This window comes from Ostrea edulis, chromosome 1 (genome assembly GCF_947568905.1).
Source record: "Ostrea edulis chromosome 1, xbOstEdul1.1, whole genome shotgun sequence".
NCBI classification, from domain to species: domain Eukaryota; kingdom Metazoa; phylum Mollusca; class Bivalvia; order Ostreida; family Ostreidae; genus Ostrea; species Ostrea edulis.
In genome coordinates, this window is record NC_079164.1 from 60,596,729 (window position 1) to 60,623,506 (window position 26,778).

General features: G+C 32.4%; 1 protein-coding gene and 1 long non-coding RNA gene across 2 annotated transcripts; both read left to right on the forward strand.

Moving 5' to 3' along the window:
- The first annotated feature begins 1,293 nt into the window (after nt 1-1,293).
- On the forward strand, nt 1,294-26,472 carry LOC125649023 (uncharacterized). The gene is made up of 11 exons (XM_048876233.2): nt 1,294-1,509; nt 6,929-6,974; nt 7,144-7,318; nt 7,539-7,708; nt 10,740-10,801; nt 10,924-10,973; nt 22,474-22,633; nt 23,806-23,877; nt 24,003-24,052; nt 24,305-24,408; nt 25,924-26,472. The coding sequence occupies exons 1-11, from the start codon at nt 1,402-1,404 to the stop codon at nt 26,214-26,216; spliced, it is 1,290 nt and encodes a 429-aa protein (XP_048732190.1). The 5' UTR covers nt 1,294-1,401; the 3' UTR covers nt 26,217-26,472.
- Nucleotides 1,529-4,602, forward strand: LOC125649099 (uncharacterized). Its single transcript, XR_007360589.2, has 3 exons — nt 1,529-2,131; nt 3,626-3,766; nt 3,884-4,602. It is a non-coding gene; the product is annotated as an uncharacterized LOC125649099 (long non-coding RNA).
- Nucleotides 26,473-26,778: the final 306 nt, after the last annotated feature.

Consider the following 26,778-nt stretch of genomic DNA (forward strand, 5'->3'; position numbering starts at 1 on the left):
AGTGCGCGAGACATTCGAGGAGTTCCGATTGGGGATTTGCTATGAAAAAAATAACTATGTATTGAAAAAAAAACATTTGTAAGCACGTGCTTGCAGTGCTTTGATTCAGCCACGTCACTCTTACAATAGTAATTTAAATTAACACAAAACTGGGGTCAGAGATCTTGAATTATCGGAAACTATATTTTCATTGGAATCAACGGCGTAGAAAAATATCTCTTCTTCCAACTTGAAAATTTTCAAATAGACTTTTGTCTCAATTAGACCAAAAATGAGAGACAGGAAATGTTTCAAAATTATGGGATTAAGTCTTAAAATTAACAAAAGTAACAGAGTATGAAAACAAAAATGATATTTTGGACTTGTCAGTCCTCTTGAGACAATTTTAAATGCTCTATCGCTAATTGTATAGGAAATTAAAAAAAAAAAGGGGGGGACCGTGTTTTCTTTCTTACATCATCCAATACCCTTACTCTATTTTATGTCACTGTGTACCTTATCACACCAGGGTTAGAAGCACTAGAAGTTTGACAGAAATAACGATCAAATCGCAAAATCTTCAAATTATCAGAGGAAATATCCTCTGCCCTATATCTGACTATATCAGCCAGTGTTTTTTGAAGTTCTGCTTTACAAAAAGCTAGAAATGTGTTCATACATAATGTTCATGCTCCAAAATAGAACAAAATGTTTGATAAACCACCAGTATATACAATAGGTGTAGACCTGCCGTAAAGGAATTTCAAGGTCAAGTATGAAACGATTGTGACCTTGAATTATCCTTGACACAACCCCCCCCCCCCCAAACCAAGACACCCAATTTAACAAATCAAATCTAGTGAATACGAGAAGAATCCATAGATTAATTCATCATAAAACCAGTCATTCTAAACTACATGTGTTCACTGGCTATGAGGACTTCGAGACAGCGACTATTTCCCGAGGCGTATTCAATAGCATGTGTCTCGGATTTACAATACAATGTGGTATCTATAAAGGAAGAGCTGGTCCGGCAATAACAGCCGGTATACAGGGAATCAATAGTTATTGAAACAAACCTTTAAATTAAAAAAAATCGCCTTCATCTTTTAACCTGGCATCTTTTGGGCTAAAAGACGGGTCTCAGTCCTCCATCCTTTCATCAAATTTACAAATCGTATAGGCCCAGTAGTGTTTAACCTTCAGAGTTAACTATAAATGCCCTTCACACAAGTCAACAGGCAATAATCAATGATGTAACTCGATTGAGTCAATCTTACTGCATGCGCGCGCGCGGATTTCAATCAATTCAAAATCCACGTGTATGGTCCCCAGTACAGCTGACGTCGATGCAACACGTGTGTACATCTTCAGATGACTGGTGAAATACGTGTGTCGGATATATCTTATGAATGAGTCTGAATGGTGACCATGAATCTTTCTGTTAATTTGCCCCTAGTAATTGTGTTTCTTTGCGTGATTTCCAGTTATGCTGTAGTTGTGGATGTTTCTCTTAAAAACCTAGATAAGGTAAAACGCTTATTTGCATTATTTAAAATCGTTGAAATTAATGAATATCAAGTCATTTGAAAAGTGCTGGGAAATATATATACTGGTAAACTGTAGCAACGAATTGAAATGAAACATAGATAGGAACATGATGATACTTGTTGTTGCTCCTGATGGGGTCTTTTTGTATAAGGTTGCACCGCATTTCGTCCCATTACTAGAACGCACTACGCCAACAGTTTTTTAGCCAATCAAATCTTTGAACTAGTTTACAGCGCATGATGTAGCGTCATAAGTATCCAGGCGCAATTAACTCAGTAGAATAGTAGGATTTGTAGAACTCTTGTCTGAGAGGCTTTTAATAGAAGACCATCTCACAGTAAACCTCTATCACAATTGAACAAGAGAAAACTGAATTTCCTAGTGAAGAAGAACTGTACTATCATCGTCATCACCATCGCACACTGCACAAGCAGACACTGCACTTAATGACAGTATCAAAAGAGGTAGAGTTTTGCAGACTTCAGTGTTGCTATATCACGGCTACCCATGTCCTAAATCATAATGTATCGGTTATGCAAGAAAATTCGTTTGGAGTGTTTCCGGTTATGAGTTAAAAGAGAACAACACGCCGCTTCGACAGGTAGGTAGATCTGAGTTTTTCTTGTTTATGATAATTTAACCTTTGTTAACGAAAATCGGGGAATGTAGTCAGCTGTAGAAATGATTAAAGTACACGAAATAACCACAATTACCCATATCTAAAGCGGCAAGACGACACGAGATGATTTTCCGAGAGCAGAAGGAGGTTGAATTTTGAAAATTTCTCACAACTCTCGATTGTCAGGGTCAATATCGGCTCAATCAGCTAACCAGTCGAAATAAGTTGACCACTCTAGGGACGATTTGTGCAAGTTAAAATTAAAATACTCTACTTTTTTTATGTTGGTGTTTGTATTTTGCCAAAATTTCTATCCAAACGGGTCAGGTAATGCTTTAGAGGATAAGTTATGATTTAATGGATTGGTTAAGATTTAGAGGAAAATTTGGTTAATACACACCCCGCTGATAGATACAATAGTATTACGCACCTGAATGAGTTTGTATTACGTGACGTAATTTAGATTAGTATGTACGATTCTGGATCTGCAATAACCATTAATGCATGACTTAGGATTTATTGAAATTAATTCTTTTTATTTGTAACGAAGGTATTTGAAAAATATTAGTCGTGTTAGGGAAAAAAAGATTGATACCGTTTTCGATTTGCGAATTCACCTCTACTCTTTCCCATGCAAAAAAAAAAAAATGTATAAGCTTTAGAATTTAGGGCTGGGACGATTCAGGGTTAGCTCGATTCGGTTCGGTTTCGATTCAGAACAGCACGGTTCGGTTATTTTCGATTCGGTTCATGTTAGGTCCAATTTATCTAATGACACCACAAAAATTAACAATTTTAATGAGTAGCATATTTGGTTTGATTTAATTCAAGTTATATAACTATATGTTGTCATTTGTAAACATCATATCTATTCATAATGGTATTTTATAACTTTGATAGAAAAAACAAAACACTGACAGTCTATCAAAATTTGTTATATTAATGTGCTGCATAAGTTTTGGATTATTAAACAAATCTATAGTGAATATAAAATGATATTGTTTTCATTGATATGCAAAAATCCAACAATTCTATGAATTGAGAGTCTTTGAAAATCTCTCCTTTATTGATTTACTTCTCTCATGTTAACTGTCAAATATGTGTCATTACCTACGATGTTGATTTCACTCCACCACTGACATAAATGCTATATGTCATGTAAAGATAAACTGCAATGCTCTTACGGACCATATTCTGTTGGTATCTGAGTGGTGAAAATGCTAACTCTTAACACAGTAGTGATTTAAATCTCCGTTGCATAAAAAACCACATGTTTTCAACATCACTCGGACGCCATATTTGTTGTTATGGTGTAAGTAAAATCTAAACCGAACCGAACCGAAATCCGGAATTTGTAATCGGTGCATCGAATCGAATGGTATGAATCGCGGTGCACCGAAATTTTCGGTGCACCGCACAGCCCTACTTTAGATATTTTTCTTCAATGTACATGCATGTACTCGTATATTTATTCAGGAACGTATTCACCAAAACTAAATAAAGATGCTGCTTATTCGGAACCAAAGACGTGGCAATCAAGGCCAGACCCAGATAGTATGTCAACTGTATGTATAGTAGGTGCAGAGAATTGAAGAAGATAGAGTGTATTATTCTAAGGTGTGTATAAGCAACTTATTTATGACTATGTAGAAAATTAACGGATTATGTCGAATACTTATGCATGACCTTTAATTGTCAAATACTTAGGTAACGCTTATGTTTTCTTGATGAAAGGTGAAGATAACGAACAGTGACCAATCTCATAACTCCTATAAGCAATACAAAATAGAGAGTTGGGCAAACATGGACCCCTGGACACACCAGAGGTAGGATTAGGTGCCTAGGAGGAGTAAGCATCCCCCGTCAATCGGCTACACCCGCCGTGAGCCCCACACCCCGATCAGGCAAACGGAGTTGTCCGCAGCCAAAATCAGAACGGTCCACCAATCGCTACATGATGTTGCACAGAATATGTTGTTACTTTGCATTTTCTGGTCTAGTACTTTACTTCAAATTCAGAACACCAAATGTTAAAGTCTATAAGGAATTACTTCATATTAGGATATAGAAATCTATTGATTTCCTAGTAAAATGGTTAAGGGGCCGTAGGCCATAGTCAGATTACCTGGGGGGGGGGGATACACTATATAAATGTAGGTGTCGATCTTGTGTCAATTTACTCTTTAGGATGAATTTATAAGCATGGAAGCTATCATGATATGGTCTTGTGATTATGATAACGTTTTCTCTACTTCACAGGGACCATTTAGACAGAGATCGCCTCCAAAAAAATATATTTACCGAATGCACCAAATCGACATGCCAGAGAACAACCCATCAGGCAACATGATGGTTACAGAATAAATGACTCTAAGCTGTTGCAGCCGCAGAGACTTGGACTAAACTTTGATTACATGTCAGAATCTAATGTGTAATAAAAATACTAGTTAATTTTGAGCGTGGTAGAATAATTACTAAACTAACAAAAATGGACTTTCGGAATACTCCTCATCTGACCAATAATATCAAATTAATTGTTGTCACCATTTGGCGTCTTTTGTCCGCTAACTAAATTCCACATGAGAACCACTGAATGAAAATTAACCAAACATGGCATTGCTGTTTCTCTAAATCAGATTCGTTAAGATAACTGTGAGAGTAGATGCCCTACAAAACCTACTTCTTTGTGAAAAATTATAAAACATTGCTATAAAACAAAGCAAACGTTTTCTCTCTAAACTGCTATTAAGAAAGGTACCTGCAATTTGATACCCATTTTTCTATACAAAGAAATAACAGCCCGTAAAACATTATGTTGACACAAGCATCACTCGAAACATCCGTGTATACAAAGTGAAGTGTCTTACCTACTGTAACGTTTGCTTTGAAATGTTTTAGAAGAGAGCTTAAGAAGGGACAACTCTCAAATTGTAAAATGCTGATAAATCTGAACGGAAGTAGGTATAACCAGAGACCATACTCAAGTAATCTCTCTTTAATGTTAAATACCAAACAAAAACAACAAAAGCAAAACGAGTAAGTGACCAATGTCAATAAAGCTACATGTATGTTGAATTTTCATATGCAAAGTCCGTTTCCCCTTTTAATTGATGGTAAACTTTGTCGCATCCTTTATATTCACACCCGTGCTGAGTTCTTTCCATCTGTAAAATACAAAATAATAGAATAAATAGTGTATGTTGTATTGGGATGGAAATGAAAACACTCAATGAATCTTTGCATAGGAACAGCTGAAGTTAGCGGTAAAAAAAAACTTTAGTATAGTATCAGTACTTGTATTTTTGCATGTATTTTTTCCATAGGCACCTGAAGTATGGATATTACTACCCCCCCCCCCCCTTGATAATTTTTTTTTTGGGGGGGGGGGTCCAATAATTTCTCTGAAATGTGTGAATTCCCTGTCTATCTCATCCCTCTCTCGATTCATGTAATCGTTTCACGCTTTTTGTAAGCTTTAGAGATTGGCCTTCTACCGGTATAATGAAATACGTATAAAACACAGGCACTTATTTCATACATGAGCCACCCCTCCTTAATAATACCACAGGCACTTGTTTCATACATCATGAGTCACCCTCCTTATTAAGGAGGGGGACTCATGTATGAAACAAGTGCCTGTGGTATTATTAAGGAGGGGGGACTCATGTATGAAGCAAGTGCCTGTGGTATTTATTAAGGAGGGGGGACTCGTGTATGAAACAAGTGCCTGTGGTATAAAAAGAGAAATTATTGCCACAAAAAAATTATCATAAAAGGGGGGGGTAGTAATATCCATACCTCAGGTGCCTGTGTTTTTTGTAGAAAATGGGTCTAAGAAGTAATTGACAAACAGTGTTCTCCGCACACAAAAAGTTTGCTTAATAAACACAGACGCAGTGTTACATGAAATACTACTTGGTTTTCAAATGTTTCCGGTACCGAGTAATATAAACTTAATCCTAGTCGCATGACGGTTGGTTTCTTGATAAACCAGATCATTGAAAATAACAAAAAATTGGACACTACACGTTGCTTCCCTTTTGTAATATCAAATGATGCAGCGGGTGTGTATTAACCAACCTTTCCTCTATCTAAATCATATCCAATCCATTAAATCATAACTTATCCTCTAAAGCATTACCTGACCCGTTTGGATAGAAATTTTGGCAAAATACAAATACCAACATCAAAAAAGTAGAATATTTTAATTTCAACTTGCACAAATCGTCCCTAGAGTGGTCAACTTATTTCGACTGGTTAGTTGATTGAGCCGATATTGACCCTGACAATCGAGAATCGTGAGAAATATTCAAAATTCAACCCCTTTTTCCTCTCGGAAAATCATCTCATGTCGTCTTGCCGCTTTAGATATGGGTAATTGTGGTTATTTCGTGTACTTTAATCATTTCTACAGCTGACTACATTCCCCGATTCTCGTCAATAGTGGTTAAATTATCATAAACAAGAAAAACTCAGATCTACCTACCTGTCGAAGCGGCGTGTTTTTCTCTTTTAACTCATAACCGGAAACACTCCAAACGAATTTTCTTGCATAACCGATACATTATGATTTAGGACATGGGTAGCCGTGTATATACGGCGCGTGCATTCTGGTCCCTTTTTAGATATACTTTAACTACAGATAGCATGCAGTCATATAGTAAGTTACACTATACTAACGGAAGGAGGTACTGTTTATTACTGGTGCTTCGTCTGTACTGTGAGTACAGAGGTGTAGTTCAGTTACTATCATGGTGTACCGGTATTCTTATTTTTTAGGTCAGGAAAACTGAACCATTTTCAACTTTCTTTATGGTTGCAAAAAGTGAGTACTTCTTTTACCACAATGGGTCTCTATGTCCAAATTTCCACACTACTTTCAAGTTTAAAGCGTGATTCATTGTATTAGATGTGAAGAGTTAGTAAAGGGCAGTTTTTTCCTGAAGGCAGTCTGATTGCCTGTACATGTAGTGATGATCTGTCTCTTTTCTCAGATTGTGAAAAGTGCCGTTTACTGTATCCCAAATTTGTTGCGGCTTCCCAGGCCTTCACAGACGAATCCTCGGTTCTGTTCGGTCGGATCAAGGATACAAAACTTGTGTCTGAATGGGAAGTCACTTCTTTCCCATCGCTGGTTTTCTTTGAAAAAGGTGGTAAACACCCAATGCGGTAAGTATGTAAAGGTACTGGGGTGTGTGTGATTGGAATGACAGATGATAAAACAGCTTAATGCACACTTCGTTTGTCGTCTAATGTGTATTTACTGAATCATCATGGTGTTAATTTTCGTCATTTTCATAGTTTGTGATGAACCCATTAATTCAAATCTTTTTAATTCAAGTATACTTCATCAATCATTCATTACGTCACTGAACCCATAAACATTTAGACATAAAGGTGACATCACTGTTGACACAGTTACGGAGTACGTGTCGAGGGCGTTGGGAAAAGACATCTCGAGTGTTCGTCGCCATTACACAACAGAACTGAAAACCACAAACTTCTATGAAATCCTGGCGATTCCTCGACAATTCAAGTTCCTACTTTTATACAAGCGAGGTAACTATACAAAGGATACAAAAAAAATGTGAATTTTTAGAAAACAATTTAAGAAATCGATAAGATATACAGGCTACTAGTATTCCAAAGTATCCCTTTTACTCTTGATTTTCTTCCAATTTCTTACATGCTTTGATGTATTTAAGAAACGAATGAAAAGCTTTAAATTGTGTATTGCTTCTAATTCCATATGTAAAATGTGCTTTAATATTTCCCAATAATTCTACGTTGACCAACACAAGTTCCCAAAAACGAAGACCTCCAAAAGATATTTCCGGCACATATAGTTGTTTTAACCTAGCTGCAGAACTGTACCTCTCTGAAAAACTATTGTGACGGAACAGAAAGCTACAGATCCACCCCTTATAAAAACCTTCGATTTACGGTGCACAAAAAGGTGCGCACGGTTGAGGCCTGATATCGTTGTATTCTTGTGTTGTTGTCTCATAAATTTAATATTTTAAAAATCCTAACATATTTTCCTCCTATTGTTGTGTCCAAACATACCTTCAAATATTCATTAAAGCCCCATACGACCCGAAAACTCGCAGCTTAATATGAAATATTGAAACATGGTTTGAAAAGCTACGTTTTGCACTGAAGAATCAATATAATTTCAAAGTAGAACAATCGACGATTTTTCAGAATTAACACAATCTTTATAAATTCCTTATCTTAATGTTGAATTATATTTTGAGAAATATGCCGTTTATTCAATATACATACTTTTCATTTATAATACATTTTCGAGCCATTAATTAAAAAGAATGAATATAAAACTGTAAACCACACCATTTCAATGTTTAAACAACGTCACCGGTCGCGGTAGCTCAGGGGTTAAAGCTTTCGCTTAGTGACCGGGAACGTTAAAAATAGGTAGCGATTGGTCCTTCGCCAAATGCTCGGCATTAAGATGGGTCTGAGAAGTTTTTCAGATAGGAGGTCATGTGTTGCGACAGGCGGTGGCACGTTGAATAACCCTCACTGCTACAACCTTGAGAGCTAAGCATAGGTCTACTTTACCTACAACTGGTGAATATTAAAGTTAAAACAAATTATCAAATGTACGTAAAACAAACGAACAAATCACAAGACATCGATTGTTTGTTAAAACAGCGTAAAATTGATCGATGATTCGATTTCAGTGTTTCAAATGAAAGGTGAAGATAACGAACAGTGGTCAATCTCATAACTCCTATAAGTAATACAAAATAGAGAGTTGGGCAAACACGGACCACTGGATATACCAGATGTGGGATCAGGTGCCTTAGGGGAGCAAGCATCCCCTGTTGACCGGTCACACCCGCCGTGAGCCCTATGTCTTGATCAGATTAACGGAGTAAACTGTAGTCAAAATCAATGTGTCAAGAAGGCCTAACAATCGGTATGAGACACATCAGACAGCATTTGACCCAATGATAGGTTGTACTGGCAAATTAAATCGTTATAACGACCCTAGAATTTGCTAAATGCTGACTTTAAACGAGAGTGTTGAAACCCCACTTGCTTGTCAGTAGCCTGCCTGATCATACGCAGAATCAAATTATATATATATATATATATAATATATATAAAGCACAAACAAACAATTATAACACCCAACCTTACGTTTACCCCTAGGATCTAAACGATACATGTGATAATCAATTAATTAATATATAAAGCACTAAATAATCACAACTAGGTACTGAAAATTTTCGCCCCAGCCCGGGGTCAAACCAGCGACGTACGGCACCCACCGCCTAGCAAGATTGTCAAACCAGTGCGTAAGTCCACTCGGCCACAACGACTGTTGTATACCATATGTAGGTGATAATGGAATATTGCTACATAAATATGGGAAGTTGACGATGGAGAAGCTGAAATCATCCCGTTTGTCATAAAGTTGAGTTGTTACATGTCAGTTTGCCGTTAATGTCTACTTTTAATGAAATATCTTAAGTATGAAGCAGAAGTGGACGACTCTGTGATGTCTTTTATTTCGAGTTCACAGGGATATATCGAATCGATATATGAATGAAAATTATTGTTAATTTATGAAACGTCGTCGATATATCTAAATGTCGAATTGAAGGCCACAGCAAGAGGTTTTTTCTTCTCATGTAGAAATTTTTGAATAAATTCTGCTTCATAAGAATATAAAAACAGTTTAGCTAATAAAGTAGCCCAATTCGTGCCCATGTGAATTCCAACAGATTGTTGGAAGACCTGATCACCAAAGACTACGTAGATATTGCCAATGAGGAACGCCAGTATATTGTTTATTTCAACTTCAGAGTACTTGTGCGTGGGATCAGAGTGGTGTTTTACAAAGTAATTTTTTGGATGTCTGATCACTAGATATTTTTTTGGTTATATACATTGTATATATTTTATTTCCCGGAATCTGTTCTATTTATAGTAATAATAAAAGACACTTATCACTAGCTATGAATATTTCCGTTTTCCATTTTTGTTGAAGCAAAAAGTCTAGTCTTTAATTTACCGTTATAGTGAATGATCGTGTAAAGTGTTAAAAAGTCATACGTTTTGATATTGTTGATTTGAGAAAAGTTTTGCGATTTCAAATTTACTAAAAGTTCTTTAGAATTTTTTAGAATCCACATTTGATTTACACCACTTCTTGCATATGTAATGGCACAGTAGGTTTGAAGTTTCTCCTTCACAGCTGTTAATATTTTCGTGAGGAGCAAAAATAGGGGCTTGGTAGAACATTTACTGGATCAAAAAATGTATCTTTCTTTGTAAAGGTTTTTATGAAGTTTAGGAATCCAGTATAGGCACGGTAATTCATATTGACTGAGATATATAATGTCTCTAAAACTGAAGCATGGTTTTGAAGAATTTCATCTTTTGTACAAGTATATAGGAATACTATCACCCAGTAATACCAATTACCGTCGAATGGATCGAGGTCCGTAAATTCTATTTTGCTATTTACCTGTTCATTCTTAATAGTCTATGCGTCTCAAAATATCCTCATTAACAATAATTTACAACACATTTAAATTGTTGTTTTCTTTATGCACAGAAAATGATGAGGACGTTGCTAGAATTGAAAAATTTGCAGAAATTTTCAAAAATGATGATGTCGTAAGTAAAGAAAAGTTCTCATGTACACAATAGACCTCGTGCTAAATTGACTAAGATATGATGTAACATTTTCTCTTTTGATGAAGTCCTCATTTAAACGTACCCATTTTTGTTGATTACAGATTGCATTTCTTCGTCTTGATGTATTACGGGAACCACATCTGGCCGAACAGTATGTACTAATACGTCTGACAGTATCTACTAATACATATAACAGTATCTACTAATATGTCTAACAGTATGTACTAATACATCTAACAGTATGTACTAATACATCTAACAGTATCTACTAATACATCTAACAGTATCTACTAATACATCTAACAGTATGTACTAATACATCTAACAGTATCTACTAATACATCTAACAGTATGCACTAATACATCTAACAGTATGTACTAATACATCTAACAGTATGTACTAATACATCTAACAGTATGTACTGATACATATAACAGTATCTACTAATACATCTAACAGTATCTACTAATACATCTAACAGTATCTACTAAGACATCTAACAGTATCTACTAATACATCTAACAGTATGTACTAATACATCTAACAGTATGTACTAATACATCTAACAGTATCTACTAATAATCTAACAGTATGTACTAATACATCTAACAGTATCTACTAATACATCTAACAGTATGTACTAATACATCTAACAGTATCTACTAATAATCTAACAGTATGTACTAATACATCTAACAGTATCTACTAAGACATCTAACAGTATCTACTAATACATCTAACTGTATGTACGAATACATCTAACAGTATGTACTAATACATCTAACAGTATCTACTAAGACATCTAACAGTATCTACTAATACATCTAACAATATCTACTAATACATCTAACAGTATGTACTAATACATCTAACAGTATCTACTAATACATCTAACTGTATGTACTAATACATCTAACAGTATGTACTAATATGTCTAACAGTATCTACTAATATGTCTAACAGTATGTACAAATACATCTAACAGTATCTACTAATACATCTAACTGTATGTACTAATACATCTAACAATATCTACTAATACATCTAACAGTATCTACTAATACGTCTAACAGTATCTACTAATACATCTAACTGTATGTACGAATACATCTAACAGTATGTACTAATACATCTAACAGTATCTACTAAGACATCTAACAGTATGTACTAATACATCTGACAGTATCTACTAATACATCTAACAGTATCTACTAATATGTCTAACAGTATGTACTAATACATCTAACAGTATGTACTAATACATATAACAGTATGTACTAATACATCTAACAGTATCTACTAATATGTCTAACATTATCTACTAATACGTCTAACAGTATCTACTAATACGTCTAACTGTATGTACTAATACATCTAACAGTATGTACTAATACATCTAACAGTATCTACTAATACGTCTAACAGTATCTACTAATACGTCTAACTGTATGTACGAATACATCTAACAGTATCTACTAATACATCTAACAGTATCTACTAATACATCTAACAGTATCTACTAATACATCTAACTGTATGTACTAATACATCTAACAGTATGTACTAATATGTCTAACAGTATCTACTAATATGTCTAACAGTATGTACAAATACATCTAACAGTATCTACTAATACATCTAACTGTATGTACTTATACATCATAAAGTATCTACTAATACATCTAACAGTATCTACCAATACATCTAACAGTATGTACTAATACATCTAACATTATCTACTAATACGTCTAACTGTATGTACTAATACATCTAACAGTATGTACTAATACATCTAACAGTATCTACTAATACGTCTAACAGTATCTACTAATACATCTAACAGTATCTACTAATACATCTACTAATACATCTAACAGTATGTACTAATACATCTAACTGTATGTACTAATACATCTAACAGTATCTACTAATATGTCTAACAGTATGTACAAATACATCTAACAGTATCTACTAATACATCTAACTGTATGTACTAATACATCATAAAGTATCTACTAATACATCTAACAGTATCTACCAATACATCTAACAGTATGTACTAATACATCTAACATTATCTACTAATACGTCTAACTGTATGTACTAATACATCTAACAGTATGTACTAATACATCTAACAGTATCTACTAATACGTCTAACAGTATCTACTAATACATCTAACAGTATCTACTAATACATCTACTAATACATCTAACAGTATGTACTAATACATCTAACAGTATGTACTAATACATCTAACAGTATGTACTAATACATCTACTAATACATCTACTAATACGTCTAACAGTATGTACTAATACGTCTAACAGTATCTACTAATACGTCTAACTGTATCTACTAATACATCTAACAGTATCTACTAATACATCTAACAGTATGTACTAATACATCTAACATTATCTACTAATATGTCTAACTGTATGTACTAATACATCTAACAGTATCTACTAATACATCTAACAGTATCTACTAATACATCTAACAGTATCTACTAATACATCTAACAGTATGTACTAATACATCTAACAATATCTACTAATACATCTAACAGTATCTACTAATACATCTAACAGTATGTACTGATACGTTTAACAGTATGTACTAATACATATAACAGTATCTACTAATACATCTAACAGTATCTACTAATACATCTAACAGTGTCTACTAATACATCTAACAGTGTCTACTAATACATCTAACAGTGTCTACTAATACATCTAACAGTATGTACTAATACATCTAACATTATCTACTAATACGTCTAACTGTATGTACTAATACATCTAACAGTATCTACTAATACATCTAACAGTATGTACTAATACATCTAACAGTATCTACTAATACATCTAACAGTATGTACTAATACATCTAACAGTATGTACTAATACATCTAACAGTATCTACTAATACATCTAACAGTATGTACTAATACATCTAACAGTATCTACTAATACATCTAACAGTATGTACTAATACATCTAACTGTATGTACTAATACATCTAACAGTATCTACTAATACATCTAACAGTGTCTACTAATACATCTAACAGTGTCTACTAATACATCTAACAGTGTCTACTAATACATCTAACAGTATGTACTAATACATATAACAGTATCTACTAATACATCTAACAGTGTCTACTAATACATCTAACAGTGTCTACTAATACATCTAACAGTATGTACTAATACATCTAACAGTATGTACTGATACATATAACAGTATCTACTAATACATATAACAGTATCTACTAAGACATATAACAGTATCTACTAAGACATATAACAGTATCTACTAATACGTCTAACAGTATCTACTAATACATCTAACAGTATCTACTAATAATCTAACTGTATGTACGAATACATCTAACAGTATGTACTAATACATATAACAGTATCTACTAAGACATATAACAGTATCTACTAATACGTCTAACAGTATCTACTAATACATCTAACAGTATCTACTAATAATCTAACTGTATGTACGAATACATCTAACAGTATGTACGAATACATCTAACAGTATCTACTAATACATCTAACAGTATGTACTAATACATCTAACAGTATGTACTAATACATCTAACAGTATCTACTAATACATCTAACAGTATGTACTAATACATCTAACAGTATCTACTAATACATCTAACAGTGTCTACTAATACGTATAACAGTATCTACTAATACGTCTAACAGTATCTACTAATACATCTAACAGTATCTACTAATAATCTAACTGTATGTACGAATACATCTAACAATATCTACTAATACATCTAACAGTATCTACTAATACATCTAACAGTATCTACTAATACATCTAACAGTATTTACTAATACGTCTAACAGTATGTACTAATATGTCTAACAGTATGTACTAATACATCTAACAGTATGTACGAATACATCTAACAGTATCTACTAATACATATAACAGTATCTACTAATACATCTAACAGTATCTACGAATATATCTAGCAGTATGTACTAATACGTCTAATAGTATCTACTAATACATCTAACAGTATCTTCCAATACATCAAACAGTATCTACTAATGCATCTAACAATATCTACTAATACATATAGCAGTATCTACTAAGACATCTAACAGTATCTATTAATACATCTAACAGTATCTACTAATACATCTAACAGTATCTACTAATACATCTAACTGTATGTACTAATACATCTAACATTATCTATTAATACATCTAACAGTGTCTACTAATACATCTAACAGTGTCTACTAATACATCTAACAGTGTCTACTAATACATCTAACAGTATGTACTAATACATCTAACATTATCTACTAATACGTCTAACTGTATGTACTAATACATCTAACAGTATCTACTAATACATCTAACAGTATGTACTAATACATCTAACAGTATCTACTAATACATCTAACAGTATGTACTAATACATCTAACAGTATGTACTAATACATCTAACAGTATCTACTAATACATCTAACAGTATCTACTAAGACATATAACAGTATCTACTAATACATCTAACAGTATGTACTAATACGTCTAACAGTATCTACTAATACATCTAACAGTATCTACTAATAATCTAACTGTATGTACGAATACATCTAACAGTATGTACTAATACATATAACAGTATCTACTAAGACATATAACAGTATCTACTAATACGTCTAACAGTATCTACTAATACATCTAACAGTATCTACTAATAATCTAACTGTATGTACGAATACATCTAACAGTATCTACTAATACATCTAACAGTATCTACTAATACATCTAACAGTATGTACTAATACATCTAACAGTATGTACTAATACATCTAACAGTATGTACTAATACATCTAACAGTATCTACTAATACATCTAACAGTATGTACTAATACATCTAACAGTATCTACTAATACATCTAACAGTGTCTACTAATACATATAACAGTATCTACTAATACGTCTAACAGTATCTACTAATACATCTAACAGTATCTACTAATAATCTAACTGTATGTACGAATACATCTAACAATATCTACTAATACATCTAACAGTATCTACTAATACATCTAACAGTATGTACGAATACATCTAACAGTATCTACTAATACATATAACAGTATCTACTAATACATCTAACAGTATCTACGAATATATCTAGCAGTATGTACTAATACGTCTAATAGTATCTACTAATACATCTAACAGTATCTTCCAATACATCAAACAGTATCTACTAATGCATCTAACAATATCTACTAATACATATAGCAGTATCTACTAAGACATCTAACAGTATCTATTAATACATCTAACAGTATCTACTAATACATCTAACAGTATCTACTAATACATCTAACTGTATGTACTAATACATCTAACAATATCTACTAATACATATAGCAGTATCTACTAAGACATATAACAGTATCTACTAAGACATCTAACAGTATCTACTAATACATCTAACAGTATCTACTAATATGTCTAACAGTATGTACTAATACATCTAACAGTATGTACTAATACATCTACTAATACATCTAACAGTATCTATTAATACATCTAACAGTATGTACTAATACATCTAACAGTATCTACTAAGACATCTAACAGTATCTATTAATACATCTAACAGTATCTACTAATACCTCTAACTGTATGTACTAATACATCTAACAGTATGTACTAATACATCTAACAGTATGTACTAATACATCTAACAATATCTACTAATACATCTAACAGTATCTACTAATACGTCTAACAGTATCTACTAATACATCTAACTGTATGTACGAATACATCTAACAGTATGTACTAATACATCTAACAGTATCTACTAAGACATCTAACAGTATGTACTAATACATATAACAGTATGTACTAATACATCTAACAGTATCTACTAATATGTCTAACATTATCTACTAATACGTCTAACAGTATCTACTAATACGTCTAACTGTATGTACTAATACATCTAACAGTATGTACTAATACATCTAACAGTATCTACTAATACGTCTAACAGTATCTACTAATACGTCTAACTGTATGTACGAATACATCTAACAGTATCTACTAATACATCTAACAGTATCTACTAATACATCTAACAGTATCTACTAATACATCTAACTGTATGTACTAATACATCTAACAGTATGTACTAATATGTCTAACAGTATCTACTAATATGTCTAACAGTATGTACAAATACATCTAATAGTATCTACTAATACATCTAACTGTATGTACTAATACATCATAAAGTATCTACTAATACATCTAACAGTATCTACCAATACATCTAACAGTATGTACTAATACATCTAACATTATCTACTAATACGTCTAACTGTATGTACTAATACATCTAACAGTATGTACTAATACATCTAACAGTATCTACTAATACGTCTAACAGTATCTACTAATACATCTAACAGTATCTACTAATACATCTACTAATACATCTAACAGTATGTACTAATACATCTAACTGTATGTACTAATACATCTAACAGTATCTACTAATATGTCTAACAGTATGTACAAATACATCTAACAGTATATACTAATACATCTAACTGTATGTACTAATACATCATAAAGTATCTACTAATACATCTAACAGTATCTACCAATACATCTAACAGTATGTACTAATACATCTAACATTATCTACTAATACGTCTAACTGTATGTACTAATACATCTAACAGTATGTACTAATACATCTAACAGTATCTACTAATACGTCTAACAGTATCTACTAATACATCTAACAGTATCTACTAATACATCTACTAATACATCTAACAGTATGTACTAATACATCTAACAGTATGTACTAATACATCTAACAGTATGTACTAATACATCTACTAATACATCTACTAATACGTCTAACAGTATGTACTAATACGTCTAACAGTATCTACTAATACGTCTAACTGTATCTACTAATACATCTAACAGTATCTACTAATACATCTAACAGTATGTACTAATACATCTAACATTATCTACTAATATGTCTAACTGTATGTACTAATACATCTAACAGTATCTACTAATACATCTAACAGTATCTACTAATACATCTAACAGTATCTACTAATACATCTAACAGTATGTACTAATACATCTAACAATATCTACTAATACATCTAACAGTATCTACTAATACATCTAACAGTATGTACTGATACGTTTAACAGTATGTACTAATACATATAACAGTATCTACTAATACATCTAACAGTATCTACTAATACATCTAACAGTGTCTACTAATACATCTAACAGTGTCTACTAATACATCTAACAGTGTCTACTAATACATCTAACAGTGTCTACTAATACATCTAACAGTATGTACTAATACATCTAACATTATCTACTAATACGTCTAACTGTATGTACTAATACATCTAACAGTATCTACTAATACATCTAACAGTATGTACTAATACATCTAACAGTATCTACTAATACATCTAACAGTATGTACTAATACATCTAACAGTATGTACTAATACATCTAACAGTATCTACTAATACATCTAACAGTATGTACTAATACATCTAACAGTATCTACTAATACATCTAACAGTATGTACTAATACATCTAACTGTATGTACTAATACATCTAACAGTATCTACTAATACATCTAACAGTGTCTACTAATACATCTAACAGTGTCTACTAATACATCTAACAGTGTCTACTAATACATCTAACAGTATGTACTAATACATATAACAGTATCTACTAATACATCTAACAGTGTCTACTAATACATCTAACAGTGTCTACTAATACATCTAACAGTATGTACTAATACATCTAACAGTATGTACTGATACATATAACAGTATCTACTAATACATATAACAGTATCTACTAAGACATATAACAGTATCTACTAAGACATATAACAGTATCTACTAATACATCTAACAGTATCTACTAATACATCTAACAGTATCTACTAATAATCTAACTGTATGTACGAATACATCTAACAGTATGTACTAATACATATAACAGTATCTACTAAGACATATAACAGTATCTACTAATACGTCTAACAGTATCTACTAATACATCTAACAGTATCTACTAATAATCTAACTGTATGTACGAATACATCTAACAGTATGTACGAATACATCTAACAGTATCTACTAATACATCTAACAGTATGTACTAATACATCTAACAGTATGTACTAATACATCTAACAGTATGTACTAATACATCTAACAGTATCTACTAATACATCTAACAGTATGTACTAATACATCTAACAGTATCTACTAATACATCTAACAGTGTCTACTAATACGTATAACAGTATCTACTAATACGTCTAACAGTATCTACTAATACATCTAACAGTATCTACTAATAATCTAACTGTATGTACGAATACATCTAACAATATCTACTAATACATCTAACAGTATCTACTAATACATCTAACAGTATCTACTAATACATCTAACAGTATTTACTAATACGTCTAACAGTATGTACTAATATGTCTAACAGTATGTACTAATACATCTAACAGTGTGTACGAATACATCTAACAGTATCTACTAATACATATAACAGTATCTACTAATACATCTAACAGTATCTACGAATATATCTAGCAGTATGTACTAATACGTCTAATAGTATCTACTAATACATCTAACAGTATCTTCCAATACATCAAACAGTATCTACTAATGCATCTAACAATATCTACTAATACATATAGCAGTATCTACTAAGACATCTAACAGTATCTATTAATACATCTAACAGTATCTACTAATACATCTAACAGTATCTACTAATACATCTAACTGTATGTACTAATACATCTAACATTATCTATTAATACATCTAACAGTGTCTACTAATACATCTAACAGTGTCTACTAATACATCTAACAGTGTCTACTAATACATCTAACAGTGTCTACTAATACATCTAACAGTATGTACTAATACATCTAACATTATCTACTAATACGTCTAACTGTATGTACTAATACATCTAACAGTATCTACTAATACATCTAACAGTATGTACTAATACATCTAACAGTATCTACTAATACATCTAACAGTATGTACTAATACATCTAACAGTATGTACTAATACATCTAACAGTATCTACTAATACATCTAACAGTATCTACTAAGACATATAACAGTATCTACTAAGACATATAACAGTATCTACTAATACGTCTAACAGTATCTACTAATACATCTAACAGTATCTACTAATAATCTAACTGTATGTACGAATACATCTAACAGTATGTACTAATACATATAACAGTATCTACTAAGACATATAACAGTATCTACTAATACGTCTAACAGTATCTACTAATACATCTAACAGTATCTACTAATAATCTAACTGTATGTACGAATACATCTAACAGTATCTACTAATACATCTAACAGTATCTACTAATACATCTAACAGTATGTACTAATACATCTAACAGTATGTACTAATACATCTAACAGTATCTACTAATACATCTAACAGTATGTACTAATACATCTAACAGTATCTACTAATACATCTAACAGTGTCTACTAATACATATAACAGTATCTACTAATACGTCTAACAGTATCTACTAATACATCTAACAGTATCTACTAATAATCTAACTGTATGTACGAATACATCTAACAATATCTACTAATACATCTAACAGTATCTACTAATACATCTAACAGTATGTACGAATACATCTAACAGTATCTACTAATACATATAACAGTATCTACTAATACATCTAACAGTATCTACGAATATATCTAGCAGTATGTACTAATACGTCTAATAGTATCTACTAATACATCTAACAGTATCTTCCAATACATCAAACAGTATCTACTAATGCATCTAACAATATCTACTAATACATATAGCAGTATCTACTAAGACATCTAACAGTATCTATTAATACATCTAACAGTATCTACTAATACATCTAACAGTATCTACTAATACATCTAACTGTATGTACTAATACATCTAACAATATCTACTAAGACATCTAACAGTATCTATTAATACATCTAACAGTATCTACTAATACCTCTAACTGTATGTACTAATACATCTAACAGTATGTACTAATACATCTAACAGTATGTACTAATACATCTAACAATATGTACTAATACATCTAACAGTATGTACTAATACATCTAACAGTATCTACTAAGACATCTAACAGTATGTACTAATACATCTAACAGTATGTACTAATACATCTAACAGTATGTACTAATACATCTAACTGTATGTATGAATACATCTAACAGTATCTACTAATACATCTAACAGTATCTACTAATACATCTAACAGTATGTACTAATACATCTAACATTATCTACTAAGACATCTAACAATATCTACTAATATGTCTAACAGTATCTACTAATACATCTAACAGTATCTACTAATACATTTAACAGTATCTACTAAGACATATAACAGTATCTACTAATACATCTAACAGTATCTACTAAGACATCTAACAGTATGTACTAATACATCTAACATTATCTACTAAGACATCTAACAATATCTACTAATATGTCTAACAGTATCTACTAATACATCTAACAGTATCTACTAATACATTTAACAGTATCTACTAAGACATATAACAGTATCTACTAATACATCTAACAGTATCTACTAAGACATCTAACAGTATGTACTAATACATCTAACATTATCTACTAAGACATCTAACTATATCTACTAATATGTCTAACAGTATGTACTGATACATCTAACAGTATCTACTAATACATCAAACAGTATCTACTAATACATCTAACAGTATCTACTAATACGTCTAACAGTATGTACTAATACATCTAACAGTATCTACTGATACATCTAACAGTATCTACTAATATATCAAACAGTATCTACTAATACATCTAACAGTATCTACTAATACATCTAACAGTATGTACTAATACATCTAACAGTATGTACTAATACATCTAACAGTATATACTAATACATCTAACAGTATGTACTAATACATCTAACAGTATGTACTAATACGTCTAACAGTATCTACTAAGACATCTAACAGTATCTACTAATACATCTAACAGTATGTACTAATACGTCTAACAGTATATACTAATACATCTAACAGTATGTACTAATACGTCTAACAGTATCTACTAATACATCTAACAGTATCTACTAATACATCTAACAGTATGTACTGATACGTTTAACAGTATGTACTAATACGTCTAACAGTATCTACTAATACGTCTAACAGTATCTACTAATACATCTAACAGTATCTACTAATATATCTAACAGTATCTACTAATACATCTAACAGTATGTACTAATATATCGAACAGTGTCTATTGTTTTACGGATTAGCCGTAGTCACTTTTTTTTAGCCTCACTATTTACACTGCAAGGAAAAACCACGAATTGACATTTGATATAACAGAATTCTGATATTGTGTGAAATCGGATTAAATAGTGTATAAATATGCAGTGTATCGGTTTCTGTCGTAGGTTTGAGACTCGGCAATATCCTGCACTTTATTGGTATGTAGACGATGAGCGCCCTACAAAAGCGAGGTATGGCGGGAAATTGGATGATACACAGATATTTGAATTCATCAAAGATCAGACGGGGATTCAAAGAACTAAATCTGGCGCATTAGTTGAAAATGTAAGTATTTTGTTAACGCCAATTTAAGATTTCATTGTGGTAGATACCTATCTACTTCATATGTTGAAGGTGCTTACTTAGAGGATCCATTACATTTCGGATATCTGAGATTCACAGCCTAATATTTACATTTCGGATATCAGAGATTCACAGCCTAATATTTACATTTCGGATATCAGAGATTCACAGCCTAATATTTACATTTCGGATATCTGAGATTCACAGCCTAATATTTACATTTCGGATATCAGAGATTCACAGCCTAATATTTACATTTCGGATATCAGAGATTCACAGCCTAATATTTACATTTCGGATATCTGAGATTCACAGTCTAATATTTACATGTCGGATATCAGAGATTCACAGCCTAATATTTACATTTCGGATATCAGAGATTCACAGCCTAATATTTACATTTCGGATATCAGAGATTCACAGTCTAATATTTACATTTCGGATATCAGAGATTCACAGCCTAATATTTACATTTCGGATATCAGAGATCCACAGCCTAATATTTACATTTCGGATATCAGAGATTCACAGCCTAATATTTACATTTCCAAAGACTTAAATATATTGCGTCTATTTTAACGGCTGGGAATTCCGACAGAAAAAAAAAGAATATAAATTTCAATTTTGAAAATACGCATGGTGAGCGTGTGAAGCCAGAATCCTCCTACTGAAGCATGCCGGCGGAAAGCGTCGCAGTTCATAGCCTCGTATTTCCAAAAATGTTTATTTCGTAAGTAAATTAATGTCCCATGACAAGGTTCGATAACAGGAGAAAGAATGGATTATTTAGGTCACCTACTCAGTTCTAAAGTAAATTATTTAGGTCACCTACTCAGTTCTATAGTAAATTATTTAGGTCACCTACTCAGTTCTATAGTAAATTATTTAGGTCACCTACTCAGTTCTATAGTAAATTATTTAGGTCACCTACTCAGTTCTATAGTAAATTATTAAGGTCACCTACTCAGTTCTATAGTACATGTAACACTCGCAATCTATGCCAATGCAATATTAGTTATAAAAATGTTCTTAACGTGACGTAAAACAAACGATTTTCATTATTACTAAAGAACATTACAGATAGATTAGATTGGTACTGTTAAGACTGTGTTGGAAGATGATATTTGAATTCTAAATACTTTAATTATATATAGGCAGGAAGACTTGGTGATTTAGACGATCTAATATCGGAGCAGATCAACTTAATTGCAAAGGCAAAGAACATGGTAATTTGCAATATCGTATGTTATAAGATTTAAATTGCCATTCCTTATGCTCTACTTTTGATGAATACACTAGTACATAATTGATTTAATGATTCATAATCAAACTTCTTTTTTTTCTTTTGCAGGATTTAATAATATCCGAGGCAAAAAAGAGGGCTGGCTATCATAAAAAAGAGTAATAATGCAAACTAATTGACCATATTTGAAATGCTTGACTAAAATACCCAACTATAGCAACTATTCTAACACCGTATCATACACCGTCTGTCTACGCTTGAATACTATATACATGTACATGTGCAAATGTAGTGTCTCAGGTAAATGGATCAGAAAACTTCTAAGTTTTTTTAAAGATAGGGCTTTGTCAGATAGATTTGATAAGTACTGGTGTTGTTTTTATAATTGCTACTGTGTGGTATCATTCCAGTTTGGCTAAATATTACATTTACCTCTTGAAAGAAATCAAGAAAGCCAAAACAATTGACGTTCTGGATGATGAGAGAGCTGCAATTAACAGGGCGCTATCTGAAGGTACACGTAACTCGATACTACATCGACAGTTGCATCGGTTTAGTTTTTTTTAATTATACATGTACATAGCTGTCTGTTGTCCGTCTGTCCGTAAACTTTATACATTCTTTAAATCTTCTCCATCAGAACCGCTGAACCAGTTTTAACCAACTTGCCACAAAGCATCACTGAGTAAAGAGAATTCTTTTTTTCCCCATGAATGATCACTGCCCTTTTAAAGGAGACATAATTAAGAAATAGTGAAAATATGATCATTATAGTGGCATTTTACAAAAATCTTCTTCTCAAGAACCACTGGATCAGAAAACACAAGATTTGTGCGAAAGCTTGCTTGAAGAATGTAGATTCAAAATTGTTCAAATCATGGCCCCGAGGGTATGGTGGGACCATAATAGGGTATCAAAGTTTTAAATGGGAATTTGTAGAAATTTAAAAAAAAAAAAATCTTGTTAAGAACATCAGGGCTTTTATTATTCATATCAGTATGTAAACATCACCAGGTAATGTAAAGTCAAGTTTGATGTAATCATGGCCATGTGGGTGGTGGTGATTGGAGGGGGGGGGAGCCACAATAGGGGATCAAAGTTTTATATTAGAATATATGGAAGAAAACATTAAAATCTTTTTCTCGTGAACAGCAAGTCAATGATTATTCATTAGGTCAATTCATCTATAAAGTGAAGTGACCTGTTGCCCGACGTCCATACGACCGTCTCTAAACTTTACATGTTTTTGTTTTACCTATTCTCCAGAATTTACGAAGCTAATTTCAACTAAACTTACCATAAATGATCCTTGGGGATTTCTTTCAACGAAGGGTCACACCCTTTTCAAAGGAGAGATAATCAAGAAATAGTGAAATTATGGTGGCATCTTTTGAAAATCTTCTTTTCAAGAACCACTGGACCAGAAAAGACAAAACTTAGGTGAAAGCTTCCTTATAGAATGTAGATTTACAATTGTTTAAATCATGACCCCGAGGGTAGGGTGGGACCACAATAGCTTTATATGGGGATATATAGGGAAAAATCTTCTCTAGAACAACAGGGCCTTGATTAAGTCATATCAAGATACAAGCATCCTAAGTAACGCAGATCCAAGTTTCTTCAAATCAGTGCCCTGGGGTAGATTTTGTACACAATACGGATTAAAAGTTTTACATGAGAAGTTTTTGGGAAATTTTGAAAATCTTTCTAAAGAAAAGATATGGCTCGTAGGTTTTAGGGTGTGGCTATAATCGGAGATAAGGATGTCACATGATACATGAATATAAGGAGATATAGGGCATCCCTATATATAATCAACTTAGATTATGTCGTTATCCCGTTTGGCTTAAGTGGGGTCATAATATGGGTTCAATTTTTTTTCGTGGGAATAAAGAGGATGATTCTTTTTAAAAGAAAAAGAAAAACAGCAGGACAAAGTTGACTCAGGTGAGGGTTGTGGCCCAGGGCCTCTTTTTTTTTTTTTTTTATTTGTTTCTTCAGATATCAAAATTCTCGTAATCGTTTTCAGATCCTGGACCAAAGACTTCGGAGGCACTGATCAAGATGAGGAACATAATACATAGCATTGTGGACGCGACTGGGGCAGATTTACATAAAAGATCTGGAAATTCGCAGTTCGTTATGAACAGAGAAGCCCGAGAAGTTAAATTACAGATCGATGAAGAACTTGTGTACCTTGACAATGGCGATGAATTCCGTGCTACTGGCGATGGTAGAACGGTCAAAATTAAGAAGAAGGGTAAAAAGAAAAAGAGTCAAGAAAAACGTAAAGAGCACTCCCATCACCACGACGAACTATAATGAGCGAACATAACATGTAATCATAAAACTGTACTTAAAATTTCTGGTTTATAGAAACATCGCATACTTAGTGACAAAGGATTTTATGAACTTGATAATGGAATACTTAGCGATGAAAACACTATAGGCGATGTACAGAACGATAAACGTTGCATTATTCCGGTTAGTTCTGGTCAGGTTAGTAGCTAGAGGCTCCTTATTTGTTAACAAGTATTCTTCTTGTTGTAGTCGCTAATAAATTTATTATATAATTTAATCATGTTTTTCTACGGTGATAGGGTTGACATCACACTGTTTATTGTAATGTATTGACACACATCTCTTAAAGATCGTGCAAATCGACAGGTCCCGGAAAGTCTAGAAAGAATGGGTGACTTAGGGACCGCCCTTTTTGTTCTCCGTGGTTGAAACTGGTCTCAAAGTTAATAAAGCACAAGTCCAAGCCAAATTCCGTCTCACGTTACGAAGGATTACACATTTCAAAATGCTTTTTGTCCACGAATTCACGATATTACTTGTTAAACCGTACAATCATCTCTTATCAAGGGCTTCCTAAAATAGC